Raw genomic sequence first — 26,717 nt, 5'->3', positions numbered from 1 at the left:
TTGAAAGCTATGACAAACAGTGCCGCTTCGTCGACGGCAGGAGGCGGGCCAACACGAACTCGTACCCAGACATAACGTGGGCTTCTGAAGGAGAGGCCGTGCCAAGAGAGGGCCACCCCGTCCAACTCGCGCAGTGAACTGCTCAAGCCCCCTAGGTCGACGTCGATGAGCAGCCGCCCATCTGAAAGTCCATCCAGAACCTTAGTGGATTTTGGTGAATAGAACGACATCACAATTAAAAATCAATAATCTTGTTAAGTATATGAGCAGAAATTTATTATTATATCAATAGAATATTTATGATGAAAAATATTAATAATAAAGATAAAAGATTTATATAACAAGATGTGTGACTAGGCTATAATTAGACTATGATTAAAATGACAATATTGACCAGCAAATGAATACTATATGGATTGAGGTACATGCTTGATAACAGCTATCTATTCTTATATCCAAATGAAGTTTGTTGGCAAAGTCATACCACTAGAAGGGAATTTCTTGTAAAGAAATGGACAATCTATCAATAGAAGATATAAGTTACAAAGAATTATGAAGAATGGTTTTCATTGATGATTTAATTATAATACAAATCTATATGGAACTCTATGTGATACAAGGATGAAGAGTTGGAATTCGGAATAGTGTTTCGAGGGACTAAGCTTGGCGAAGGGCAACTGGTTTGTGCTGAGGTTCCAACGCTAGGATGAAGAAATTTTCTTCGGATTCAACTTGAAGAATCTTGGTCATGTACAGTGTTCATATTAGCTCTCTAAAATCTTATTGTGAAGATGGTGCTTTGAATTAGAAGTGGATAATGGTTCAATTCACTAGAGCTCAATTAAGTTGTGCTCAAATTAAAGAAACCAAATTGGATGCACTCCTCAGATTAAGAATGATCAAGGCACGATATGGTACACTTATGATTCAAGGCACGATATGGTACAGTTTTATGGTACACTTTTGAGAAACTCAAATGGTTGAAATGTAATCTATCCTTGATCTTAAGTATAGATGTGCCGTAGTAGAGGGATGCATAACATTGTGTTTTGGTTTACTCTGTGCTCAAATAACCTAAGTAACTTAAGAGAGTCACAAAAGCCTCAAGTGTACATTGGGTGGAATTAACAGGGGCAATCCGGAAGTCCCGGGTTTTCCAACCCAGAAGTTTTGGGTTTTGCATACGTGGCACTAACGGCTAGTAGGTTTGAAAACCCAAAAGTTCCGAGTACGAGAATGCGGAAGTTCCGGATTCTAACCGTAACATGACGGCTAGTTTCTTTGGACCTAACTATTTATACCTTTGAAGCTCCTCCTTGGTGGGCTGCTATTTCAGGTATTTTCTGCTACTGGCTGGTCGTCTTAAGAAAGTTTGGTAGGCTTGTTAAGCTCTCCCCAACCTCTCTATGTGAGATTATGTGATTCTTATAATATCTTTGAGTTGGGTTTGAGAGAGTGAGAGCTTGAGAGCACTAGAGAGCACAACAAACCTTGAGTATTTGAGTTTGGCCGAAATCATGTGTTTTGCATTTGTTACTCTTGGAGCTTTTGCTCCTAGACGGCTAGGTGTTGCCCGGCGAACACCCAATTGTGTGGGCTGTCGCGGAAAGTTTGTAAGGGTCGGTGTCCACCTCCCTTAGTGGAAGGTCAAGATGTGCTTGTGTAGTGTTTTGGCTGGGAGGCTTCGCGGAGTTCCTCAATGGAGAGTAGGATTCACTGAGCTTGTGTAGCACATGCAGTGAATCCGAACTTTGGTAAAATTTCTTGTGTCAACTATGTTCAATTTTATCTTGTGAATTTGAGGAGCTCTCCATTGAACACTTGTGTTCTTGGAGAGATTGTTGTTTTTTAATTACAGAACTGTGTGGACCTACTCTACAAAATTTACTTAGCCTAGTCTAATCTAAATCTGGGATTTGAACTTGTATCCATGTACTCGTACTAGATTTATTGTCTTCACTCAGCTCTGTGTAAATCCGGAAGTTCTGGTTCGCAGAACTCGGAAGTTTCGAGTTTATCTACTGCCCTGCTCAAATTCAGAAGTTCCTAATTAAATTTTATCGGTTGCTTTGATACATTTATTCACCCCTCCTGTATGCCACATTGCGGTGCTTTCACCGTCGCCACCCCGTGGCCGAATCCCGTGCTCAAAGTAGACCAGAGAAGGTGTGGAGTCCAGCGATAGTGGCGGATCTTTGAAGCCTGTCTGTCGGAGGTTAGGTCGCACAACCCAAGCACGACGATCTTTGAAGCACCAAGCTCGTGGATAAGAGCCGATAACGTCTCCTTGGCGAAAGTGCACGCGGTGAGCCTCAGCTTGGACAGGCTAATGAGATGCGTGCCGTCGAGCGGCATTAGATCAAAGAACCCAACGCGAGGCTAATGACGCCACCCCTGCCGCTGCTTCTGGGTCCGGGGAGGACCGCACGCCACCCTCTTTTGCGGCGAGCTTCTTGTCCGACGAGAAAGCCAGGTCAGGTGGTTCTGCTGTACCTGCGTTGAGTCTACGACTCGAATCTGGATGAGCAGATTCCACTATAACGAATTTTACTAGCTAAGCTACGCTTAGTTCGCTACATTATCTCTTAACCTATAAAATTCAGAAGCATATGCATACGAATCTAGTAGTAGCGCAATTCAATAGCTGATTTGCTAGAATAACATCTAAAACGGACATCGATCGGCAATGAGATTTAACGACAAGCTGCAAGGTCGATCATGATTCATGAATGTCTCCAAAGGTCAGTTTCTGCATAAGCGATAACATTAGATGAGACATTTGCCAGTTTTAGAGACAAGTGTGTGGTCAACTGGTCAAACATCAAACTGATAATAAGGCCTCAAGTCTGATCGTCGTCGAGCATCTTTATCTTTGGTCCTTCTCGCTGAAGTTCTCTTCGAATCTCGGCATTTTGAAATTCGAATGAGCACTTGCAATCACGCATATATGAGGCTTAGGTTAAATTCTCTAGTCGAGCAATAGTTGATGAACCGATGCGTAAGCTCCATCTCTCTGAGCGAACTATCCAAACTCGTCGCATGCGCCATTGAACTAGATAACCCACCGGCCGGCATTAGAATCAAAATCTTTGCACGATTACATGACATGATATCAGCTGAACCGGTAAAACACAAAACAAAATCCCTGGCTCACTGCTCCATACGTCAACAAATACTAATGTAATTACATTTGTCTTTTCTGTTTTTTTAAGAGAAGGATCATGACAACCCACGGAGCAATACACGAACACCAATACTCACACCTATTAATGTTAATGGGAGATCTTGAGATTAACAAAATTATTAAAAATATCTAAGTATGATTACATATACCGCGTATCTCACAATTAACATGGTAATTTCAAAACCCTCTCAGAGAACATGGTGAATTCTTTAATACTATTATATATATTATGAAAATATATGGACGGACCTGCCAGGATTTAAATCTCAGTTCCCATACCATGTTTCTCAGGATGGTACCTCTGATTAAAAAAATGATGGAAGGCTTCAACATCCCTGGACCACCCGAAGTCCCTCCATATTTCCTGCAGGGGATTAATTGTTTAATTTCTTTGATGCAGAATCAACCTGATCCTGCAGTGAATTTAGCTTAGATAAATGAAGAAGCCACTAGAAGACATTCTTTTTTGATCTTTTAGGCATCTGAACAAAATAATGTTATGTTCATGAATTGCACGTACGCCTTTATATTTCCTTTCGTTTGTATTAACATACAGGTGTGAAGTATCATGTCCATCTCCCTTTCAGATTTGATTTCATTTTGTCCAAACAAATCACCTGGGCTTACAAAGTCATTGTAGGGTCCTCTCCGGACAATCTACTCAAACTGCTCTCATGTGCCATCCAATTTGATTACCCACTGGTCAACATTTGAGACAGAAAATCTTAACGCAACTACATGACATGCCATCATAATAGTTGCAAGTTAAGAGCACAAAAGTCAAGCCACCATAGCCGCCATCCCGCCATACATCAGCACACAGTGATCTTTCAGTCGTCTTTTGCTTTTGTATTGAGAGCAGGAACAGAAACCACCCTTGGAGCAGCCAGGAGGGAGTCGAGAGTCAAAAACTCAAAAGCATGCCCACACTTCTGTGACACCAAATGAATGTTTACATATCGCGTATCTCACATTTACACACGTAGTTAAGGTACGGTGGGATTCGAGATTTCCAGAACAGGATCTCGTACGTCCCGTTTGGTTGAGCACACCCGTCCAGCATGTCTGAGTACGGTATCTCTGGAACCTCCTCCTGGGAGGCTCTTTCGTAAATGTCATAGAGCATACAGTATCTGTCAGGTTTCTGTTTGATCAGGCTCCAAGTAAACCGAGGATGATTCTTGTCCTTGATGTCATCCGTGTACTCACCAAACAAGGAGACATTCTTTTGCAAGTACTGTCTTATCCTTGTGACAGCCCTGGACCAACTTTGAGTGTCGAAATGATCTCTTAACACCACGGCACCAATGTTTGCAAACAGGAATGAGCCTTGCATCAGACTTGCCATCTCCATAGCTAAGGACGCCAGCTTTGGATGCTGCCCTGGATCGTCGCTCCCAAAGACAGTCATCTTGAAGAAATACCAGTAGGCTTCTGTAGACAAGCATTTTAGCCTAAGAGCATCCGTCGTCCCAAACCTCACAATCTTCTCCGATCGACTAGTGACGATCATCCTACTTCCCTGTGCCATGCTTCTTTCGGAAGAGTACAATCTGTTCCATGTATCTTCATCCGCATCCTCTAATAGCTCGATGACTATCAACAACCTCTGACCTGAGGCCTTATTATCGGTCTGGTGCTTGATCGCGCACTTGTCTCTAAAACTGGCCACTGTCTCGTTCATAAGATTGTTCTGACGGTAGAACAGAATTAAAGAGAAATGGTTGCGCACCCTTTCATCGTAGCAAACATGTTCGACGAGCGTGCTCTTGCCGATGTGCGCTGGGCCAACGATGGGAAGGACACCCAGCCTTGCTGCGCCAGGAGGCTCCACCTGCAGCAAGAACTCCAGGACCTTCTCCTTCTCCATGTGGCGGGCAAACATGCACTTGTCCACAAACAGATGGGCACTGTAAGGCTGACGGTGGACGGGAGGATAATGGCTCGTCAGGAACACGACGAACTCCATCATGTCGCCGATCATGGCTTCCAGGCTGCGCACCGCCTGCTGCAACTCTCTCAAGCGAAGCGCCCTCGCCCTGCTGTCTTCTGGATCCCCGGAGGGGACACGGGCGCGCTTCGCCGGGTTGAACCTGGATAGTACGAACGCGCGGCGGCTCGCCTGCTCCTCCTCCTCCTGGCCACCACCATCACCGTTGCGCACGCGCCCATCTCCTCCGCCTCCGGATGCTGCTCGGCACCTGACGCCGTCGAGGACGTAGTATCCCCGGAACGTCTCGTTCCTCAGGGCCGTCAGGTGACGGAGCATCGTGGCCCGGTTGTTCGTGACGAGCCGCCGCTCGGCCTCCTCCACGACCGTGCAGCTCCTCAGCAGCAGGCCGCGCAGCCGCTGCAGCAGCAGCTCCTCCTGCGCGGTCGCCGCCGTCCGCTCCCGGCGCTTCGCGAGCAGGAAGGACACGGACCTGCTCACGAGCTCGTTCAGCACCGCGCTGTAGAGCATCTCCATTGCGATTTGCGAACGCCGCCCTGGAGGAGTCTGTGCGGGAACTCCGCGAGAGAAAGGGAGGGGCGAGCAATAATATACGGTGGCGACAGGCTGCTATACAGTAGAGGCTGCTATGAGTTTTGCCTGGTGGTTGAGTGCGCGCAGGATCAGATGGAAGCGTCAAGCCGCCGGTTGTTGAACTTTGAACGCTGAAGCCAGCAAACCAACAGGGCTCACTGCTCTATACGTCAACAAATAATAATGTAATTTCATTTTGTCTTTAGAGAGAAGGAGCAAACCAACCGGGCTCACTGTTATGAGTTCCTGGTGGTTGATCACACCCACCTTGCAGATCTAAAACGTGTATCTCTGGAGCTACCTCTTTAGAATCTCTTTTGTAAATATCATGTAGCACAAAGTATTTACCAGGTTTCCGTGTGATCGTGCTCCAAGTAAACCGAGGTTGGTCTGTCGCCCTGATATCATCATGGTATTTCCCAATCAAGACATTCTTTTGCATGTAGTCTGTTGCCCTTTTGAGAATCCTAGACCAACTTAGTGTTGAAATTATCTCTTAACAGGACAGCACCAATGGTTGCGAACATAAGAGATCCTTGCATCAGGTTTGCCATCTACATAGCTAAGGATGCTAGCTTTGGATGCTGCCCAGGATCTTCACTTCCAAATGCGGCCATCTTGAAGAAATACCAGTAGGCTTCGGTAGGCAAACATTTCAGCCTAAGCACACGTGCTGTCTCCAACTTCACAATCTTCTCTGATCGACTGGTGATTATAATTCTACTCCCATGTGCGCAACATCTGCTAGAAGAGTGCACCATGTTCCATGTCTCTTCGTCCACATCTTCCAAGGCCTGAACGACAATCAGTCGTCTCTCCCCTGAAACCGTATCATTCCGATGCTTGATAAAGCATCTGTCTTTACAATTGGCCTTCAGATCATTATGAACATAAAACGAGATTAAGGAGAAGTGGTTGCGCACCCTTTCATCATAGCAAACATGCTCCACAATAGCGCTCTTGCCGATATGCGCCGGGCCAACGATGGGAAGGACACCCAGCGGCGCTGCACAGGAGGCTCCATCTGCAGCAAGAACTCCAGGATCCTTTCCTTCTCCCTGTGCCGGCCAAACATGCACTTGTCCATAAACAGATGGGCACTGTAAGGTTGGCGGTACCAGAGAGGATAGTTGGTCAAGAACACAACAAACTTCTTCGAGTTACCGATCATAGCTTCTATGCTGCGAACGACCTGCTGCAACTCTCTCAAAGCTGGAACCACCAAACGCCGGGCCTGCCCTGATCTCTCGATCACCGGACGGAGAGTGAACGCGCTTGACATGGAGAACACACGGCGGTGTGCCGGTGTCTCGCCTCAACGTCCTTTCCATGGTCGTCATCCTTGCGCCCGTCTCCTCCTCCGGGTGCGGCTCGGCACGTGACGGCGTCGAGGACGTAACAGCCCCGGAACATCTCGTCCCTCAGGGCGTTGAGCTGCCGGAGCACGGCCCGGTTGGCGACGAGCCGCCGCTCGGCCTCCTCCAAGATGGTGCCGCTCCTCAGCAGCAGGCGCCGCAGCCGCTGCAGTTCCTCCTGCACGGCCTCCGTCTCCTGCTTCTCGTACTTGGCGAACAGGAAGGAGATCGACCTGCTCACGAGATCGCCGAGCACCGCGTTTGAGAGCATCTCCATGACTCCATCAGCGCGAAGCCCGCGCCTGCGCTCTCAAATGCAAGAACCCGGAACGAGACAGACTGATGAGCTACCTGCTGCTTGTTCAAAAAAGGAGACAAAGTTAGGGAGGTCAAGCCGCGTGGTTTGAACTTTGAAATGTTTGTCTTGGTGTCTATGCCATGCACTGCACGGGCGTACAGGGCACGCTTCGCTCTGGTCGTGGGGTCTCCTTTGTTCTGGACGGCGGCCGCGCGCGCCGTGTCGTCGCTGGCGGGGCGCTCCAAGCGACCTCACAAAGCCATGGCGCGGCCGGCAAGGGGTGGGGTGGATGCACGGCGACCGGGCACCCCCCGACCCCGAGGCCCGAGCACGCGTCCGTCCGCCAGTGAACACCGTGAACCGCTGACCCGCGATCCGCCGTGGCCTTGCTAGTGATTTTTCCTCTCTCTTTTTTTTATTTGCTACCGTGAAAGGGTTAAAATTCCCCGGTCAAAGCGGTTGAGCACGATCGGAACAACCTCTCTCCCCAGCAGTCATCGCGACTCACGGCGTCAGGGAGCGTTATCGTAGTAGTAACAGACTGCCTATTTCTCTGGCGGGTACGACGGGGACTGGGACTCGAAGAAAACCGAGACGCCAACCCTCGGGCCCACCTGCCGGCGAGAAGAGCAAGCCGGCGGGTCCCACTATGATTTGGAGTGCGGGGCGCCGTAGCAGTAGCAATCCGCATCGGTCCGTAGATCCCAACCTCCCGGCCTGCCGGCACCCGCCTCCCGCAATCCAAAGTCGCCGACGCCGTCGCAAGCGAAAAGTCCACGACCTTTTCCGCGAGCGAGAGGGAGATGGGTTGCTGCAGCAGCCGGAGCCGGAGCTCCGATTCGCCGGCCAGCCGCGCGAAGCGGTGGCGCTCCACGGGCATCGTCGCTCTCCGCGACGCCAGGTTGAAGGTTCGTCCGCTCCCCACCCCCAACCCTTGCCCGTCAAAATTGTGATGTTTCCTTTGCCCCGATTCTCCCAGCCTTCTGTAGGCTTCACTCAATTCTGCGCCCATCTAGCGATTCTGATTTTAGTACGATGCCTGGGGATTTGTAGAATTAATATGTGACGGTGAAAGAATTATGAAGGGGTCCTTTGATTGCTGGCCTCGGTTGGGGTGGATTTCCGTCTCAAACTATTAGAACTACTCCATCGTCATCAAGTTAGCTAAACCTGGGCCGTTCCTATAGATTTCATCTATGCACAAACATGTTGACACCAGTACATGTTCAGTTGTTTATCTCTGTATCTGTTCTATTATATTGCTTCACATTTGAGATATGCATGTATGCCAACTTATATTTGATTTGATGCCTCCTGCACGCAGCACGCACAAACATACTTTGTACGCTTCTATACCTTAAATATCATGCTTTTCTCTTCCAGTGTTATCTAATGTCAGTGTTACCTCTCAGGAAGTGCCAAATGAAGTTCTGCAAGTGGGAAATTCCTTGAGAACTCTGGATTTGACAAACAACAAACTAGGTAGTCAGATTTTACACATAGCTATCTGTTCCATTCGGTGTTCAATTGTTCCTCTGTCTTTTATTATGCACAGAACTATCAGATTTGAGGGCACCTTTTCTAAATTTGAATCAAAATAACTAAACTACCTATAAACTGCAATACTGCATGCTATTTCCTTTTTGTATTTTGGTCTTTATATTCTTGTGAGCAATACCAATTGATTCTATTTTATGTTGCAGTTGAGATTTCCCAGGATGTTGGCACACTTGTGAATATGCAAAGACTTGTAAGAGTTGCCATTATTAGAATTCATCATAGATATGTGATTAGAGATCCATATTGGCAATAAATAATTCTTCTTTCTGATGTTTTCTTATCTTTTAGATTATGGTGATTTGGAGTTAACCCTGTTGTTTCTTTCTGTTTATGTAGGTTTTGGCTGGTAATTTGATTGAAAACATTCCAGCTAACGTTGGACACCTGCGGAATCTTAAAATCCTCACCCTTGACAGAAATAGGATCTCTATCTTGCCTGAAGAATGTTAGTTCCTATGAACCTATCTTTCCTTAACGACGGACATGAAAATTGCAAAATGTTATTATATACTATAACTAAAATTATTGACGTTTGCCTAGGTGTTTACAACCTTCATCTTAGCAGTTAGAGATATATAACACCATGATACTCTATTAGTATTGCATTTCTAACCTATCCTTTTTTACTTCATCCAGTGGGTTCTCTGTCAAACCTTCAGCAACTTTCTATTTCTCAGAATTCTTTACTGTGCCTGCCTAAGAGTGTAGGAGATTTGCGCAATGTAAGTTTCTTATTTGACTCAAAGATGCCAAAATATTTATCTTGTTTCTGGAACTGCTTGAGCACAATAGTCATGTCTGTTTACTCAAAAAGTTTATGTATATAGTAAGTACTGATTTATGGGATATACAACAGAACAAGAATTTGTTACTTTTGTTTTTCACATTAAATAACTCTTGATTCTACAGTTCATTACCTGAAACTAATTCATCTTGATAAGTTCCATAAATTTTTCGTTCATTGTAAAATTTTCTGAAGTTTTTATTTTATAACAGTCAACGCGCAATTTGATCACTGGGGTGCTATCATTTTGTTGTCTGATGCAGATGTCAATACTCAATGTATCTGATAACAAACTAAAGGAACTTCCGGAATCAATTGGAGGTTGCAACTCCCTGGAAGAATTGCGAGCAGATGGTATCCATCACTTTCTGCAATTCTACATGATCTTATTTCAGTCCACTACCCCCTCCTTTGCCTTCATGTGCACATGCACTCGTGAATACTTTTGCATGGTTAATCCTATATGGTATTTTACCCGCTTACCATTTTCCAATCTACAAAAGAAAAGTTTGGAATGTCACGATCATATCCTCCTAGGATGCTCTTCTCCTTTATGATTGTAATAAAGGTGGCCCTTGCTCTGTTTGGAACAAACAGCATGCACTACAGCAGAACATGCGTGCTGCAGAACATTTCACTTTCCTATCTCCTGTACTAGCACCTATGGTCCAATTGCAAGGGAAAGCCATGTGCAGTTCTATGCACCTTTGGTGAAATCAAATAAGATTTAGGCATCTAGCCAGTGATATTGCTGGAAACTAATACAAATGTAAGATGCTTTTCAGTTCCTTTAGCACCTTCTACCTCTGGAACTAATCCTGAATTAAAATACGCAGGGAATTCAATTGAAGACGTGCCCTCGTCAATTTGCAACCTTGTTTGCCTTAAATCCTTATCACTGAATGGAAACAAAATTTGTCAGGTATTTGCACTTGATATTTGTTGGTTTCCGTTACAAAATTGGTGACAGCTTGACACCCAACTTCAACCCTTCATTTTCAGCTTCCGCAAAATTTACTGAAAGACTGCACGGCTCTTCAGAGTATATCGCTGCACGACAACCCAATCACAATGGACCGGTTCCAACAAGTAATAAGTTACATGAAGCATCTACAGTTTCCCTCCACCCTAACCAAACTTGTTTTGATCATAGTTCCTTTCAAATTTTCCTATTTGTTGCAGATGGATGGATTCAACGAGTTTGAGGCGCGCAGACGGAAGAAATTTGACAAGCAGATCGATTCGCGTGTCATGATGGGCTCCACGGCCCTGGATGAAGGGGTTGATTTCCACTGATTGTAGAGCTCAAGTGGCTTCCATTTTTTCTAGTTGGTCAGGGCCAATTGTAGAATTGTACATATCAATCTCTGATCCCGTAAAGAAAAACAGCAAACACACATAAATGAGCCAAAAATTCCTGATTTTTGCTTGAACATTCGCAGTAAGTGAGATTGCACATCTTATGCTCCTATGAGGAAACATATTGATTGCGTTTCGTACACATCCCATCTTTTCCGCTACTACTAGTGAGGTCCATCCTGAATACTGCCGTTGCAAAGAAATATCAACTGAGTCTGGAGTACTGGCCAACCCAGATTCCGCCCTAATGATGCAAGGGAGAAATAATTCAGACGTGAACAGGACATGATTGGTGCTGCTTTCACTTCTCCATCGTCGGCTACGTGAAGCGAACCTAGCACGTTCGCCTTTCTTCACTTTAGAAAGCTTCAGTGCATTCCTGCATACTGATGCAATAACTTGTAAACTGGGGAGTAAAAAGAACCAAAATTTCAGAAATCAAATGTGCTTTGGTGATTTTACTGCCACCAATAACTGGCCCTATTTCTGTCAAACTGATGAGCGGAGTGACAAGTCTATTGTTCATTTGCACGAAAATGACGGTGCAAGCCAAACGCATTGCTTACTACATGAAGCAACGGTTGGGCCTCTACTTGTCAAAGGCTGTTCACAAGCCAAGGATGGAATTGGGGTTTTCCTGCTTTCAACTACAAGGCAGGTTGAGATATGATGTGGGTTTTCATCTTTTACAGCAGCTGGATGGCAGGTAGATGGCGTTTGTAAAAACTCAGTGAATTTGAATCCAAATGATTATCTGCAAATAAGTTAGATAATGACAATTCATGCTTCAGAAATCAATTGTGCGAGCTCTTCGTGTAATCTACAGCATGAACAAGGCAAACAGAGCCATGTGCTTACTCTGAGCCTGACCGCTAGATGTAGCAATCACGCGGCCTCGCGCGCCCATCTCCATCTCTTTCCCCTGCTCCTCGTTCTGTGCAACCTCCATTCAACACGGCTTCAGTTCGAGGCTGTCTCACCTCGCCGTCTCCACGTTCTCTCCTCCGTCTCTTCCCACCCCACATAGCCAGCCATCACTCTCGGTCCCGTGCCCACCTTTTCCTCTCGTCTCTCTCGGTCTGTGCAAACCACAAGCTCTTGATCTTGTTCTTGTTCTAGTTCAGTTCAACCTTCAGACAACAAACCCCGTGAAGGCTTCAGTTTAATTTGCCACTTTTCTGCAGCTTTCTTGTCGATCCATCCACGGCCGGCGACCGAAGGCTAGAGAGCGGCAGCAGACTGAAGTTCGCGGCGAGGTCCCGGCTGGGGTTGGACGGCAACGGCGAGGCTCCACTGCTCCAGCTAGGAGCGGACGGCAGCAGCCAACAGGTTTGGCTCAGATCAGCCTCCACTGCTCCCATATGATACTTGAAACTCTGCATCATCTACCCCTCTGACCTGAAACTCTGCATTAGCTACCCTTCTGACCTGCTTTGTTCTTTTCGCCATCTTCGATCATCTCCCGTAGGTGGTAGCTACTAGCTACTTACCTAGGCGATTCGAGTACACTAATCCTATGCTAAGATATACGCATGTGTGTGCAGAGACGGCATGGAAGAGGAGATGGCAGGTCTGAGCCTGGGCGATTCCGAGTTCTTCAAGATCTTGCTCCCTGGGATGTACGAGGAGGCACTGGTAAGTGTCTTGCTGTTCGCTGAATCTGCCGGCTCGGAATAGCTTATGAGATGTGCATGGAATTATCAATTATGCCGTGCTGTGGCGACTGGCGAGCAAGTAAACTCTGCTGAGTTAGTCGGATCCTGCTCGCAGAGGCTGCCCGCTAAGTTCGCCCGGGACCTCGGAGCTCGCCGGGACTTGAAGCTGCGGCTTGCCGGCGGGGAGATGATGCCCTTGTGGGACGTGGAGGTCTTCGCCGACGAAAAGCGCGGCGACATGTACCTCGGCCGCGGGTGGAAGAAGTTCGCCCGCGCCCACGACCTGCGAGACGGCTACTTGCTCGTCTTCCGCTACGACGACGGCGCCGCCGCGCTCACCGTCACGGTCTTCGACCGGAGCACGTGCCGCAAGCAGTACGTGCACGCCGGCGCCGCTGGTACGTCTCCCCGTCCATCCAGTCACTTGTTCGCAGAGTGGTGAGACAACATAAATAAAACCTTGTGTACGTGTGTCCAGGCGGCGGAAAGGCCAGCCGTGGAGCCGGCGCCGGCCGACTCTCGCTGGCCATCGCCGAGCCGTCGCATTTCGCCGTGAGCCTGAGGCAGTGCAACCTGGGAACGAAGCAGAACCAGTACCTGGTGAGTCGCCGTCGCAGCCGCACGTCAATTCTTGCTCGCTCAGATCGCAATCCACCACTCACACAGTCACACGTCTCCGCGCGTGCGGGCGCAGAACGTGCCCGTGGAGTTCCAGGACGCGCACGGGTACGCGCGGCGGCGCCAGGTGGAGCTGCGGATGGGCGGGCGGTCGTGGTCGGTGAACCTGAAGCGCGGCAAGCGGGTGCTCGGGGACCGCACGGCGTTCAAGTACGGGTGGCACCAGTTCTGCGTCGACAACGGCCTCGAGGTCGGCGACACCTGCTTCTTCACCGTGATCCGCGAGGGCGCCTGCGTTGACGACGACGACGAGGAGTGGGAGGACGAGTGGGAGGACGACGAGCACGTGCTCAAGGTGGAGGTGCGCAAGAAGAACGGCATGATGCTCACGTAATCTAGTGTTCTGGAATCATTCACCTAATCTGGTGTGTTTGATGGATCGATATCGTGATCAGATGAACACCATAAATAAAGCTAGCAATTAGAGTGCATTGGCGATCATGGAATCGCCAGAATCAAAGCTGGGCATTGGTTCATTCATGAAAGGCTTAAAGTGGGTGTGTTGTTCGGACTTGAGATAGATTGTGCAGGAATCAAGATTATTCCAAGAAGATTTGTCAGGCCAGGAAGAGAAGAGTGCCGTCCCGGTCCTGCCCCGTCCGTCCATTTGGCAGTGCTGTCGACCAGGCAGCACGCTAGCACAGCACAGCACAGCAAGCATTTGGTCTGGGCTGACTGTCACCGATCGATCTAAACAGGAATACAATCCTCTAGGTCTTGACTCCTGTGATTAGGCTAGCTAAGGCGTAACACTGAACTGAAAAATGTGTTAATTCAGTTCGGGGGAGCGAGCATGGACAGTGGCATGCAACAAGTGGCAAACTCCGAAGGCGACCGGGACTTGGGTCTTGGGACTCGGTTTTCGTTGGAGCCTCTCTTGTCGACCGTACCGAGCTCAACCAACCGCACAAGTGCCATCCATGTCGAGTCGAGCCGAAGCTCATTTTATCAGCGTGGCAGCATCTTTGGCTCGTCTGGCCGGGATGTTGCACACTTGCGCTGCACTGATGGCCTGATGCCCGCAGCTGCGGCGGTGGCGGTCACATACTCGTATGGGTAGCCATCAACATTACTTTTCGCAAGGCTAAGCAAAGCTTTTTTTTTAAGAAATAAGGCTAAGCAAAGCTTAGCTACCGAGCTGATCTGCTGATGGCTTTTTCACTTTTTGGAGGCCAATTCAGATGCTTCAGCACCTTAAGGTACTCCTTTACTCCACGCGAAAAACATCCACCAAAATGCACATGAAAAATTCAACAGAAAATTATGAACGGATAGATGATGATGCAATGGTCTATGTTCATGCAAATTTTGGGGTTGAATAAAAGTTTGTGCGAGGAGGGGGGAAAAGACAAACCCAGATGAACGTTTTAGTGGAGTTAGCATTTAGCACGGGAGTACCTCAACTTCTCAACGTACTCCCTCTCTCGCCAAAAAAAAAAGGAACGTACTCCCTCTCTCCCCCCGACACCCCGATTGTGTGTCTAACAAACTGGGCTTATTCTATTCCAGTCCATGGGCCGCAGTCTGTTTGTGTGTGAACGGAATAGCGGCCCATAGTACCACAACGCGCGGTCGACATGGTCGGGAATCGCGATTTCGCTGCCTTTTTTCTTTTCCCGTTTTTATAAATAAATCAGCCCGAAAAAAGGACGCGGTCGTGGACCGAACAAACCTTTCCCCAAATTTTCCCCTCCCCCCGCACCGAACGAACTCTCGATCCGATCCCGATCCCTGCAGGGCGCCGCCTCGGCTCCCCGATCCGGCCCCAGATCTGCTCGTCGTTCGACGGGAGCTCTCGATTGGTACCAGCTTTCCCCTCTCTCCTTGATTCCGTAGGGTCCCGAGGTTAGGGTTTGCGAGGGTCGGTTTCGGGCTCCGATCCGCTCGATTGAGGCCGGATTTCGCACGGAAACGTCGGATCCGTGCGTGATCTGTAGATTTCAGGTGGGATTGTCGCGATTTCGAGAGTCAATTTTGCGTGATTTTTCTGGTGGGCGGATGCGAACCTAGGGTTTCGTTCGGTCCAGTGGTGTTTGATCCTATTCTCGAATTCGCTAGGTTTCAGGCCGCGACATTCGAGCCTATTGCTCCTCTTAATTGTTGCATGAACAAAAACGTTGTTACGTTTCTAAATTATTAGGGATAGCAATTCTTTTGTGCCCTTCATTTCGGCAGTTGAACATGCGAATTACATTTGGTCTGTTGACCTCCATATAAGGTGTTCGTGGGCCCTCTACATAGCTTAAATCATTTATTGCTACTCCCGAATCGGTGTTTTCCTTTCAGTCTTGTGCAGTGACTGTTTGCTACTAAGTAAACCATAATTGTAATTAATTTCGTTCTGTATCTTCTCAGGACAAGCATGCTGCATCAGGAAAACAGTGAGGCTTTTGTCAGGCACCACTCTGAACAGCTTGCATGTAGCAATATGAGGGGAGCAGATGGTCATCCAAGTTTCCTTCCTGAGACATGCCAGATTGCAGGTAATGACTGAGCATCTTTTCTCTGCCTTCTACAATATATGCTTGCTTGACTCTAATACATGATTAGTTTGTCCCAAAGTTTGTCAGAGGGATGAAAAGGTTTGCTCATTTGATGAAGACTCGGTGCATGGTGTTCATCTAGTAAATGCTTCTTTTGAGTCACTGTTGGTGGCAAGTGGTGTCAAAGAAGCGCCTACAGTGGATCATAACAAGAGACATGCATCCAGTGACATGACGGACATAGTTGAATGCAAACGGCAGAAGCAGGAAGATCAAAGTAAGAAAGTCAACTCTACCTCTCTTTACTTGTCTTTCCTGAAAGTTAGTGTATGCAGAGGCAGTTAGATAATAGATTCCATTTTGTTTTTTCCAGTTACACCTAAGGAGGACAACTATACAAGTGCTGATGAGGATGTTCATCAGTATCCCACATACACAACATATGAAAGAAGCTTTGACTCGCCGAGATATGAGAGTGAGGAAAGTGAAGATGAGGGTGTAGATTCACCTGTGCATTTTTCACTTGCTCATACGTATATTGAAGATGATCTGTGGCCTGCCAGCTTTCATCAATCTGTGGGTCCTTGCCCCCCAAGGAAACCTGTTCCTATTGGGCCAAATCATCAGGCTGAATTACCTGAGTGTAGGCCATTTGGTGGAAAAGCGGAAGATGATGAGAGTAACAAGTGGATCAGAAACAGTGTCATGCCAATGCCTGGTACTGGTGCATTGTCTTTGATGCTGAAACCTGTTCACTGCAAGGCAGGCTGTGATTGTATTGATGAAGACTCAATCAATTGTGTGAGGAAGCATGTGAGGGAAGCAAGAGAAAAGCTGAAGGTTTCTGTTGGTGCAGACACCTTCAGGGAGTTAGGGTTCTATGATATGGGAGAGGAGGTTGCCTCAAGATGGACTGAAGAGGAGGAACATCTGTTCCAGGAAGTGGTCTCATCAAATCCTGCTTCTCTGCGCAGAAATTTCTGGGATGAACTCCCTCTTGCCTTCCCATCCAAGTCCAGCAAAGAACTAGTTAGCTACTACTTCAATGTCTTCATGTTGAGGAAGAGGGCTGAGCAGAACAGGTTTGATCCTATGAACGTTGACAGTGATGATGATGAATGGCAAGCAGGTGGTGATGGTGACTTCGCAGTCACAGGAAGGGCTGATGAATACTTGCCAACTGAGTCCCTTACCGATCAAGATGATGTCGCATGCAATCGAGTTCCTCCAGAGGGGGATTTCTATGAAGATTCTGAGGATGAGGATGATGGTGCCAGTGGAGACAGGCATGATGGTGTGCAGAGGGGTGCCATGCCAGAGGGTCTTGCTGCCATTTCGTTTATGGATCATAATCAACAGAAGTTCAAGCTAGATGCAGATGCACAAGATGACTCATGCACATCATTTGAGGCTCATCAGGCTGGCGTTGAAGATGGGACACCTACTGATATTGCTGAAGACCACCACTACAGGAGTGATGGTTTTGCTGGTGATGCAGAACATGGGTTCTTCGGAGACCATTGCGACACAAAAGGTTGGGAGTTTGGTTTCACTACAGGGTGGGATAAGCATGATTTTCTGTCGACAAACAATGTCATTGAAGAGGTGTTTGGAAAGGGTTCTAGCGAAGATGGAAGTGACACCGCCAGTGGCCAGGACCTTATCTGAGCCAGAGGCGGAGGCTTCTTTTCAACTGTGAAAGCTTTAGCAGTTCCCCCAGCCTCTCAGAATCTGTACAGCAGTAGTTCGCCATTTTGATTTAATGCCTCACTTGTTCTTTATAGGAATCTCTCATCCCCTGTCCCTGGAACATCACCTGCTTGAGAAACCTGATTTTGGTCTCATGATTAATGTAAATCCGTAGGTGATATTTGTCATCGGTCGATGATCTGCTGTAGCCTGTAGCATGTACGTATTGTTGTTGTCCATCTCTGTGTTCGGGCCTGAGCATTTTTTCCATATGCTAGCGAGGGTCATGTAATAAAAGCTGTTATTGCTCCTTGAGCTGTGATATCCTTTTCATAGTGATTTGCCGCGTTGATGGCTCGGTGCAGGATTCCGTTCTTGTGTGGTGTAACCAGCACGTTGGTGTGCTTTCTCTTCTCCTTTTGAATCTGAAATTAGTTGTCCGTTTGGCAGCATGTACAGCAAGGGACCAAACAGTTCATTGCTGCGACGTCTGATGAATTCAGAAGTTTGTGTGTTAAATGAACTCGCAGCTTGTTTGGTGGAGTTGTTCATGAAGGCCGTGCCTGATCCTGTAATGATCACTGGATGATGCAACGGTGGAGCCGTTGTTGAACATCTTGGTTATTGTGCGCCTGTTTGGCCTCTTCTGTACATGCATTTGTTGGCTCTCTGAACATGTCCTCCAGGTGCAGCAGCAGTACTGAAACTGACTCAAAAAGGTCTCATTCACTACCACTTATGCCATGGCAGCAACTTCATCATGTACGTACTCATGTTTCAATCACACCTGCACTCTGATTTTGGTTAGCGGGGCATCGTACAGTGATAATAATTTACTAAATCACCAGATTAATAAATAAACGCCTCCGAGCAGGCGCAGGCAGTCGGCAAGAGACGAGATAGCGATTAGCGAAGCACGCCCCATATAAATCGCACGCTATTAGGACACGGCAAAAGCCCCCTCCCCCCTCCACGCGACCACAACGGTCATATTCCTCTCGGGCTCTCGCCTCCCACGCGCCGCCCCGCATCGCTTTGCGTCGTGCTTCCCCGTTCCCTTCTCCGGCGCGGAAGGGAGCGGCGGCTAGGTCCCTTCCTGAAGGCTGAAGCCATTGGAGGAGGAGGAGGAGGAGGAGGAGGCGGCAGCGGAGGCAATCAGCGGGCCCTCCTCTTCTAGCGCGTAGTGCCCAGCGAGTACTCCCCTAGCCCCCCTCTGGCCCTTTGACTCTTCGTCCCTATTGTAACTTGTCAAACTTGCAAGCTATCAGTGATCCATCGTCGATCTGTCCCAATCGGATTCCCAGTCGTGGGCGGGTATGGCTGTTGGCGCGGGCTTGATTAGATCAGGAACTCGGTTGATTAGATTCAGATCTTTCTTGAAAACGGATTAGATTCAGATCTTGAAGCGAGGGTTTCGTGGTATGTTTAGCAGTTAGATAGCCGACTAATCAAGTATGCAATAAGCCAAGAACGGCGTGCTATTGTGGACTTATGAGTTGGTAGTCTTGGTACTGGAACACCCCTTTCAATGTTCTGTTGGCAGATAGAACACCCTTGATTCATTGATTGCCCTGACCTTCCCGACTGTTAGTTGATCTGGTAAGGTCATATATTGTCAAACAAGTGCAGTTGGCCTGTTACTGATGATAATCAATTTCAAGGCCATAGTCTTATTAGGGATATTTCGCCCGTGATTACTCTTTCTGTTATCGAGTTGTAGCTTATTGTTACTACTTTCAGGGCTCAAAGCTTTGTAATTGGTGCACCAAGAACTAGATCTTTGTGTACAATGACACCTCATGTGGTCTTGTGTGGTGTAGTTGTATAAACTCGCCTAGGGAGCATCATTCCATGTTCTCTTATTCAATGTACTTTTTCATAACATTTGATTTGCGTTTTAATGATCAATTATTATTTCTTCTCACAACAAAATTCTTTAACAAACCATTTTCTTGTTGACATGATTGCACATCACCACCTGATTGAGTGACTGTTCTTCTGAATCCTGATACATTCCTCTTCCTTTCCTTTCCATTGCAGATACCTGCCCGTCAGTACAGTGCTTGAAGTGAACAAGCAGAGATGTCGGTGCCAATGTATAAGAAGCAAAACTCAATGGGCACTCCTGTCCACAAGACAAATCCCTTTGATTCTGATTCTGATTCTGAAGTGCCCTCAAAGCCATCAAGGGCCCAGTCTGTCCCAGTGCAACACACCGATCAATCCGTGCAAGAGTTGGAAGATTATGCTATAACCAAAGCACGAGAAACCACACACAAAGTAAATGATTGTGTCAGGGCTGCTGAAGCCATCAGAGAAGATGCTACACAAACTCTGCAAACTTTGCACCGTCAAGGTGAGCAGATAATGCGGTCGCATCAACTAGCAGCTGATATTGAGAGGGACCTTACTGTGGTAAGTTCTCTACCTGCTGATATTGTATAACTCAAGTATAGAATAATCTTTTTCCAGCAACTATTCTCACAAAATAGGTTTAGCTTCTGTACAGTATTAAAATATGTTGGTACGAAGATTCAGTCATCTTTGCTTAAAAAAAAAGATTCAGTCATCACTCATCAGCTACCTTGTCCAAACATTGCCCTTTCTTTGTAATATTTGATGGAGATACATAGATCTGTACAGCCCTTGTATGAGGACTTATATTGATGGACATGCACCTTTTTATAACAGAAACTACCCCAAATTTTCTAAGGATACATATACGTCTTTATTAATTATCACACTATGATCTGCAACCCTCTTCCACTTTCTAAGAAAACAACTCATCTGATTGATGCTGATATTTCGAATCTAAGAATTCAGTACAACTAGGCATTCATAGTGGTGTGGTTGCTGATTCATGGTCAATAATTTCGTTTTTGAATTTTTGTGTGGGCTCGACATATGTATAGAGCTATAGGAATTCAGTACTCTAGGAATTGTTTTCTTTGCTACCTTTTTATTTATCGAGCTATACTATGTGGTTGTCATCTGATCTAACTGCAACAATATGCAAAAAAATTATGTTGTCCCCAGAGTGAGAAGCTCCTGGGAAGTCTGGGTGGGCTATTTTCTAAGGCATGGAGACCAAAGAGAAATCAACAGATAAAAGGACCAGACTCAGAAAGTATGTTGTAGATCATAAATAATTCGTTAAGACATTTTTTTGCTTAGTTAATCATTTTGAGTTGTGGCAGATAACTGGCCTGCGAGGACGGCAAACCACACAGAACAGAGGTGGAGGCTAGGCATTGCCCCAACACGTCAAGAATCCCCCAGTCCTGTACAAACCACACCTGCAACTCCGATGGGAAAAATTCAGGTCTGTCTTCAGAGTTGACAGAATTGTGAGTTATGGACTCAATGATAACATTGAATTCTTTGTTTATTTATTCTTTATAGGCTGAGAAAGCAAAGCAGGATGATGCGCTTTCTGACCTGAGTAACACTTTGGGACAGCTCAAGGAAATGGCAGTTGATATGGGCACAGAAATTGACAGGTAATAATGCTGTAGTGACCATAGTAAAAGGGAAACGCTATGAGCACATCCATATTTGAGTACAACTCAAGTACTGCCATCCTACAAGTTGTACTTGAGTTGCATACGAACTGTGCTCGCAAAGGGAAATGGTGTGAATACACCACATCTCCCCTGTGCTCTCTTCTGTTTATACAGTTTATTAATGGAGACTCTTCTCTTGCTTTCAGGCAAAACAAAGCTTTGGTTCCTTTCAGCGACGATGTTGATGAATTGAATTTCAGACTGAAAGGTGCGAATCAACGGGGACGCCGTTTGCTGGGCAAGTGATACCAAACCAGGGTCGAGCAATGCTATCAAAGGCGGCAACGGCCTTGCCAAAGCGTTGTAGTTTGGGGACCCTCTTCCTGCACTGAGAGATTAAGAACCTTGTTGTAATACTTGTTTAGAGCAAATAGAAAATTCCTTTTATTGAATTGTAGTCTGAGAAACTTTCCAGTTCCAGTGTTGTACAACTACCAGGTCCAAATTAGTTGAAAGGAAATCAGAATATATCTGACGTTTCATGGGGTTTATTATCTCGCGATCAATATGACTGACGGTGATTTCTGTGTCGTTCAGTTTCATTAGCATCTAACCTCCAGGGGAGAGTTCGGCACCCTCGCCGCGCGGCGCGGCGCTCGTGCTGGATCCCGGAGATGGTGTTGGATAGGACAGGTGCCGCGTGCGGTACCGGCAACGACCTGGGCAAGGTGCAAGATGAAGCGGCCCTCGTCGAGTCCGTGCCGGTTGCTCACGGAGTCACGGGTGCTGTCGGGGTCGTGCGCCCCCATCGTACGTGCAAGCGCTACAAGACGGAGGTGAGCGCATCTATTTGTCGTATTTTGTTCGTTGATTAGGTGCCCGTGCCTCTTGTACTCAACGCCCGGCTGCGTACAAACCCACGCCCTCCCTTTGTGGGCTTCCTTTTCTTGCGAGCATCGACCCTGCACGGACAGCGTAGTATACCGTATATAGCTACACGTCAGCTGTATTATAGATCGTCTCATACAAGTTTATGTAGAATTTTTGACTAGGTGGCAGAGAGGTGACAGAGAGAAGAACAAGACAACTGTCTTATAGATTAAAATTTACAACTATGAGATTATTTTCTCATCATTGTACGAGTTTGACGTTGCATTACAACTTACAATATATTTTTATGTATAATTATGAAATTATGTATTTACTTTTATAAGATAGAGACGTTGCATTGCAGGTTACAATATATCTTTTCTATGTACAAATTATGAAATTATGTAAGACGGTTTATAAGACTGCGCGAGCGACGGGCTCTCCAGGTAAAACTTGCGGTCTGCACGGAGGCGGTAACGGCAGCGAGCGCTCGATCCGCGCGCGGCCGGCCGGGCATGTTTCCGGACGACGGCGTCAAGCCCCTGCCCCGCGGCGCCGCGGGGCGCGCGGCTACGCGGACGATCGGCGGGCGCGGGCGCGGCGAGCACCCGAGGAGCGCCGAGCGCGACGGCGGCGGTCTGGCCGTCGTGGCGGTCGGCGGGCAGCGCGGCACGCTGTACGACTCGTTCGAGCTCAACGCGATGGTGGCGCGGCTGAACCGGCTGCTGAACGCGAACGGAGACGGCGCCGGCGGGAGCGGGAGCGGGAGCGGCGGAGCGGGGCGCCCGCGCAAGGCCGCCGGCAGCTGGCTCGCCGCGCCCAAGGTGCTCTTCAGGAGGATCAAGGGCGCGTTCCTCGGCGGCCGGCGCGGAGACGGCTGACGAGGCGGTGTAAACGTTTGCTACTCTCCCTCTCCCATCTCTACGCGCGCCTGTGTGGCTGTGTAATTTGTGCTGGTGTCAACCAAAATAGTACGAAACTTTTAAGGAAAAATCAGTGTCCGATCAAGGATTTTACTCTGTTTTTTTCCTCTTCTCGTCCACGAAACCTACAATGACATGCGTAGCAATTGACGGTGTGGACTGCGAACAACAATCAAGTCCTCCTCCTTGCATCATACATCGTCGCTGAGCTCGTTCGTGCTTTTCACCCGCATCGGTGCACGTTCTGATACACAAAGCACGCAACACAATCTGATGTTCCGGAATCGTGTCGCGATCACTACTTGTCCACGGCAGCCTCCACGTCGACAACCCACACGATCCGACACGCACAAGACAAAGACACCCCGATGACAATGGGGTCCATGAGCCTGGAGCCCACATGTCAGGCACGTTGTGCAGCCAATGTTCGAACGCCTCGGGCGGAGCGCTCGGAAGAAACTAGCCGTTACGCCCCCAACGTTCCCTTTTCCCATCTGCTTCTCCTCCCGTTCCCCGCTCTCCCATCCCCACCGAAACAATTCGCCGAATCAAAGCCACCCACCGAACACGCGGCCGAAACCCCCACGATCCAGCACGATCCCGCCGCGTGCCGAGCTCCAAATCCCAGGGATGGCGACGGCGGCGGCCGCGAAGACTCCGACGAAGCCCCTGGGCCCCGCGTCGGCGGCCAGGACTCCGACCAAGCCACTGGGCCCAGCGGCGGCGGCGGGCAACACGCCGACGAAGACGCCCTGCTCGGCGCGCGCGCGGCTCTCCCACGCGTCCGAGAACGCCCACCCCAACATCCCCGGAACGCCTCCTCCCCCGCAGCCGACCCCGTCCAAGCCCGTCCTCAGGTCCCCGGCGGCCGCGGGCGCCAAGTCCGCCGCCTCCGCGAAGAAGAAGCCCTCCACGCCCGCGCTCGCGGCGCCCCCGCCGCCTCCGCGGGAGCGGGAGCGGCGGTTCCTCGTGGCGAAGAAGGGCGCGCGGCGGAGGCGCAACGTCGGGAGCGTGGGAGGCGGCGGCGGGGGCGAGATCGACTTCGACAAGTGCCGCGAGGCCGCGCACCAGGCGCTGCGCGCGTCCCAGGAGGAGTTCTTCCGCAAGCAGCGCGCCGAGGTCGCCGCTGCCGTGGAGGAGCAATTGGTGGTGCAGCAGGAGGAGGAGGTGAAGGCCGCAGCTGAAGAGGATGCGAAAAGCAGCGCCTTAGAAGATGAGCTGGAAGGGAACGAGGCGGAACTGGAGGGGAGCAGCAAGGTGAGGGCGATGCGGACGAAGGCGATGGCAAAGGCGATGAGCAGCGTTCCAGATCCTGGCGCCGGCCGCGTCAAGCATCTGGTGCACGCGTTCGAGAGCCTGCTCACCATCTCCGCAGCCACCTCCGACGCAGAAAAGGCCGGCGAGGGCTCATGGGCGCTGCCCGGGTTGCAGCCGTTGAAGGATGAGCCCCCACCGATATCGGTGTTCTCGTCGGCTGATTTCCTCAAAGCAGGGCCTAATAGGCTCTGCTCGTCGCTTGATGGCAACACCGACAGGTGAGTTGACGTTGACAAACAAACGGAATGATTTGTTTTATCATTTTTCTGCAATGTTTATTGACCATAGTTTGTCCCTGATGTTAGGCTGAGCTGGGACAGCAGAACATCAGCTGGAGGGCGTAGGAGCAGGAGAAACGTAAGCCTGACATAGTTTTAATTTCTATTTGGGATCGGGCTTGTCTTATCATGTTCTCATATGTGAATGGATGCTTCTCTGGCAGTCATCGGAGTCGCTGAGGAGCAGCTGGAACAAAAAGCTCAAGGTCACAAGCCAGCATCCCTTCAAGCTAAGGACTGAGGTAATAACACATCCTCACTTTCCTTAGTGTTGTCAAAGTCATGTCCTATAAGTTACAGTTCATTTCCACAAGACCGTATTATATGGTTGCGCTCATTAGTCTAGTAGCAGTAAGCAAATGCTCTGCATTAGCATACATTAGTGCATATTGTACTGTGTAGCATTGTGATTGATTAAATGCCCTTCTGACCATCTTTATTGCTTGGAAGATCATAAATATGATATTTCTAAGTAGTTTAGTATGCCATGTTGTAATTTGTCAAGTGATACTTTTAGCTTGACAAATCTAAGCCTAGTTATTTCAAGATTATGCCTTGATTTCAAACTTGAGGACATCTTATTTTGAATAAGCTAATGTGTGAAAAATCGATCACTATGTCCCTTATGGCAGCAAAGGGGAAGATTTAAGGAACAGCAGTTCGTCCAAAAGATGCAGGAGATGCTTTTGGAGGAAGAGAAGAAGCGTATCCATATTGCGCAAGGATTGCCATGGACTACAGATGAGCCTGAGGTATGTTTTACTAACCTTTAGCTGATTGGGAAATTGCTACCTATGAATGCTCTTATTCTTTCTCATGGCAGTAGCTTATTAGGAAAATCGACATAGTGTCAAACTTCTACTGCAAATGTTGCCTAAATTTCATTGTTTATATTTCAATAAAAAAACAATGTTTTGATTCTCTCTTCATTTCAGTGCCTGGTAAAGCCTGCAATTAAAGAAAGAACTGAGCCGATAGACCTTGTTCTGCATAGTGATGTGCGTGCACTTGAACGCGCCGAATTCGATCAGCATGTAAGACTCTTTAAATTCGTTTTACATATTACACTGTCCGAGGTCTAATATCAATGGAACTAATTGATAGTAATCTGTTTTTGTTGAGAATTTAGGTGCTGGAGAGGAACAAGTTCGCTGAGCAGCAAAGACTGGAGTGGGAGAGGCAACAAGAGTTGGAGGAGCAAGAAAGGATAAGGCAATTGAGAAGGACAGAGCTTATTCCTAAAGCACAACCCATGCCATACTTTGACCGGCCCTTTATCCCGAAAAGGTAATGGCTTCTTGCTGGATTTTGATTCTTTACGGCTTCAAAAAGATAAATTTTCTGTAAACCATCCAGAAGCATTTAGGTACCAGTTCAGTGCGTCGCAGAAATTATTCAAAACTGTTGGTTTACTTTTGCAGTTCATACTAATGGTTCATATTTAACCCAGGTCGACAAAACCTGCAACAATTCCCATGGAACCAAAATTTCACCTGCGACCAGAAAAACTATCGTGGTGAGTTTTTACTGTCAAGGAAAACTAAGTTGGCATATCTGTGCACAAAATTTGTTTCACCAATCTCTATATTTATTTGGTTGTGCAAAGCATGCTCACCATGCTTGATTGTGTCAATGGCGGCTGACAGTTACTGTCGACAGCACTGCATGGAGCTTGGAAAGCTGAAGCCACCGCTACAACAGCCGTGTGAACATCAGCTACATCAGTCCAGAAATTCAGAGCATCGTCACACATGATCCAGATGTTTTATGTTCCCTCTCCTCTTCTTGATCCTTCTTGATTCGTCCTTCGCCCATATGTGAAGAATTTTCTGTCAGATTTATATTTTTAACTTGCTTGGAAAACCTCCAAGTTCTCTTCTGTATATGCATGCATATCACTGGCTCTGTGCTTCAGGTGCAATCACACTAAGGTTCAAAAATCTTTTGTACAAGAATCTGCGAAAGAAATTCAAAGATGAATTTCGGTTATGTATTGTTTGTTGACTTAACTGTTGATTCCCATCCGCTATTCATGAGACACGAAGCACTACCGGTGTGCTGGTTGTACGTGGAATAATCTAGTACTCTCTTCATGGGTTGTAGGCTTGCAGTTGCTCTTGCTGACTTAGTTTTGTATGTGCAGAAGAGGTCTGAACAAATAAACTTCTGATTGAATCTGGAAACTCGCGGTCGAAACGTGTGAACAAAAACTCTTTTGATGAGAAATGCGGATGATTGAGCAGGGGGCGTTGATGTA

General features: G+C 47.7%; 6 protein-coding genes across 8 annotated transcripts; 5 read left to right on the top strand and 1 right to left on the bottom strand.

The window, feature by feature from the left end:
* Positions 1 to 3,741: 3,741 nt before the first annotated feature.
* On the bottom strand, positions 3,742 to 7,340 carry LOC112873384. Its single transcript, XM_025936350.1, has 4 exons — positions 6,984 to 7,340; positions 6,632 to 6,766; positions 5,379 to 5,681; positions 3,742 to 5,321 (listed from the first exon to the last, which is right to left on the bottom strand). The coding sequence occupies exons 1-4, from the start codon at positions 7,338 to 7,340 to the stop codon at positions 4,137 to 4,139; spliced, it is 1,980 nt and encodes a 659-aa protein (XP_025792135.1). The 3' UTR covers positions 3,742 to 4,136.
* Positions 7,341 to 8,046: 706 nt separating this feature from the next.
* LOC112873480 (plant intracellular Ras-group-related LRR protein 7) lies at positions 8,047 to 11,186 on the top strand. The gene is made up of 9 exons (XM_025936435.1): positions 8,047 to 8,269; positions 8,774 to 8,843; positions 9,065 to 9,111; positions 9,258 to 9,366; positions 9,558 to 9,643; positions 9,969 to 10,059; positions 10,542 to 10,627; positions 10,708 to 10,794; positions 10,888 to 11,186. The coding sequence occupies exons 1-9, from the start codon at positions 8,165 to 8,167 to the stop codon at positions 10,999 to 11,001; spliced, it is 795 nt and encodes a 264-aa protein (XP_025792220.1). The 5' UTR covers positions 8,047 to 8,164; the 3' UTR covers positions 11,002 to 11,186.
* A 759-nt stretch (positions 11,187 to 11,945) lies between these two features.
* Positions 11,946 to 13,924, top strand: LOC112876632 (B3 domain-containing protein Os03g0212300-like). Of its 2 annotated transcripts, XM_025940778.1 has the most exons (6): positions 11,946 to 12,141; positions 12,249 to 12,393; positions 12,609 to 12,699; positions 12,835 to 13,117; positions 13,198 to 13,319; positions 13,414 to 13,924. In XM_025940778.1, the coding sequence occupies exons 3-6, from the start codon at positions 12,616 to 12,618 to the stop codon at positions 13,729 to 13,731; spliced, it is 807 nt and encodes a 268-aa protein (XP_025796563.1). In that variant the 5' UTR covers positions 11,946 to 12,141; positions 12,249 to 12,393; positions 12,609 to 12,615; the 3' UTR covers positions 13,732 to 13,924. The 2 variants fall into 2 exon arrangements, with proteins under 2 accessions (XP_025796563.1, XP_025796564.1); XM_025940779.1 differs by lacking the exon at positions 11,946 to 12,141 and having other exon boundaries at positions 12,148 to 12,393.
* A 1,116-nt stretch (positions 13,925 to 15,040) lies between these two features.
* Positions 15,041 to 17,919, top strand: LOC112875728. Of its 2 annotated transcripts, none has more exons than XM_025939682.1 (4): positions 15,041 to 15,199; positions 15,753 to 15,880; positions 15,960 to 16,157; positions 16,254 to 17,919. In XM_025939682.1, the coding sequence occupies exons 2-4, from the start codon at positions 15,760 to 15,762 to the stop codon at positions 17,546 to 17,548; spliced, it is 1,614 nt and encodes a 537-aa protein (XP_025795467.1). In that variant the 5' UTR covers positions 15,041 to 15,199; positions 15,753 to 15,759; the 3' UTR covers positions 17,549 to 17,919. The 2 variants fall into 2 exon arrangements, with proteins under 2 accessions (XP_025795467.1, XP_025795466.1); XM_025939681.1 differs by having other exon boundaries at positions 15,042 to 15,199; positions 15,948 to 16,157.
* A 624-nt stretch (positions 17,920 to 18,543) lies between these two features.
* Positions 18,544 to 21,626, top strand: LOC112875653 (SNAP25 homologous protein SNAP33-like). Its single transcript, XM_025939585.1, has 6 exons — positions 18,544 to 18,763; positions 19,610 to 19,984; positions 20,606 to 20,696; positions 20,767 to 20,891; positions 20,972 to 21,069; positions 21,279 to 21,626. The coding sequence occupies exons 2-6, from the start codon at positions 19,652 to 19,654 to the stop codon at positions 21,376 to 21,378; spliced, it is 747 nt and encodes a 248-aa protein (XP_025795370.1). The 5' UTR covers positions 18,544 to 18,763; positions 19,610 to 19,651; the 3' UTR covers positions 21,379 to 21,626.
* A 1,869-nt stretch (positions 21,627 to 23,495) lies between these two features.
* Positions 23,496 to 26,469, top strand: LOC112876776. The gene is made up of 8 exons (XM_025940953.1): positions 23,496 to 24,400; positions 24,488 to 24,539; positions 24,625 to 24,702; positions 25,093 to 25,212; positions 25,396 to 25,494; positions 25,590 to 25,747; positions 25,911 to 25,976; positions 26,107 to 26,469. Exons 1-8 carry the CDS (start codon positions 23,496 to 23,498, stop codon positions 26,213 to 26,215), a joined length of 1,587 nt encoding a protein of 528 aa, XP_025796738.1. The 3' UTR covers positions 26,216 to 26,469.
* Positions 26,470 to 26,717: the final 248 nt, after the last annotated feature.

This window comes from Panicum hallii, chromosome 9 (genome assembly GCF_002211085.1).
Source record: "Panicum hallii strain FIL2 chromosome 9, PHallii_v3.1, whole genome shotgun sequence".
Lineage (NCBI taxonomy): Eukaryota > Viridiplantae > Streptophyta > Magnoliopsida > Poales > Poaceae > Panicum > Panicum hallii.
Note: the sequence above shows the minus strand (reverse complement) of the source record. Positions and strands in the feature narration are given on the sequence as shown.

Coding starts and splice junctions, on each gene's coding strand:
- LOC112875653 (XM_025939585.1), top strand. CDS start 19,652: ATGTCGGTGCCAATGTATAAGAAGCAAAACTCAATGGGCACTCCTGTC. Junction 19,985..20,605: donor TTGAGAGGGACCTTACTGTG/GTAAGTTCTCTA, acceptor TGTTGTCCCCAG/AGTGAGAAGCTCCTGGGAAG. Junction 20,697..20,766: donor AAAAGGACCAGACTCAGAAA/GTATGTTGTAGA, acceptor GAGTTGTGGCAG/ATAACTGGCCTGCGAGGACG.
- LOC112875728 (XM_025939681.1), top strand. CDS start 15,760: ATGCTGCATCAGGAAAACAGTGAGGCTTTTGTCAGGCACCACTCTGAA. Junction 15,881..15,947: donor TGAGACATGCCAGATTGCAG/GTAATGACTGAG, acceptor ATACATGATTAG/TTTGTCCCAAAGTTTGTCAG. Junction 16,158..16,253: donor GCAGAAGCAGGAAGATCAAA/GTAAGAAAGTCA, acceptor TGTTTTTTCCAG/TTACACCTAAGGAGGACAAC.
- LOC112873480 (XM_025936435.1), top strand. CDS start 8,165: ATGGGTTGCTGCAGCAGCCGGAGCCGGAGCTCCGATTCGCCGGCCAGC. Junction 8,270..8,773: donor TCCGCGACGCCAGGTTGAAG/GTTCGTCCGCTC, acceptor GTTACCTCTCAG/GAAGTGCCAAATGAAGTTCT. Junction 10,795..10,887: donor CAATGGACCGGTTCCAACAA/GTAATAAGTTAC, acceptor TATTTGTTGCAG/ATGGATGGATTCAACGAGTT.
- LOC112876632 (XM_025940778.1), top strand. CDS start 12,616: ATGGAAGAGGAGATGGCAGGTCTGAGCCTGGGCGATTCCGAGTTCTTC. Junction 13,118..13,197: donor CGTGCACGCCGGCGCCGCTG/GTACGTCTCCCC, acceptor ACGTGTGTCCAG/GCGGCGGAAAGGCCAGCCGT. Junction 13,320..13,413: donor CGAAGCAGAACCAGTACCTG/GTGAGTCGCCGT, acceptor GTGCGGGCGCAG/AACGTGCCCGTGGAGTTCCA.
- LOC112873384 (XM_025936350.1), bottom strand. CDS start 7,340: ATGGAGATGCTCTCAAACGCGGTGCTCGGCGATCTCGTGAGCAGGTCG. Junction 6,767..6,983: donor CCGTGTGTTCTCCATGTCAA/GCGCGTTCACTC, acceptor TGGCCGGCACAG/GGAGAAGGAAAGGATCCTGG. Junction 5,322..5,378: donor TCGACGGCGTCAGGTGCCGA/GCAGCATCCGGA, acceptor GGTGGTGGCCAG/GAGGAGGAGGAGCAGGCGAG.
- LOC112876776 (XM_025940953.1), top strand. CDS start 23,496: ATGGCGACGGCGGCGGCCGCGAAGACTCCGACGAAGCCCCTGGGCCCC. Junction 24,540..24,624: donor GGCGTAGGAGCAGGAGAAAC/GTAAGCCTGACA, acceptor CTTCTCTGGCAG/TCATCGGAGTCGCTGAGGAG. Junction 25,748..25,910: donor CGGCCCTTTATCCCGAAAAG/GTAATGGCTTCT, acceptor TATTTAACCCAG/GTCGACAAAACCTGCAACAA.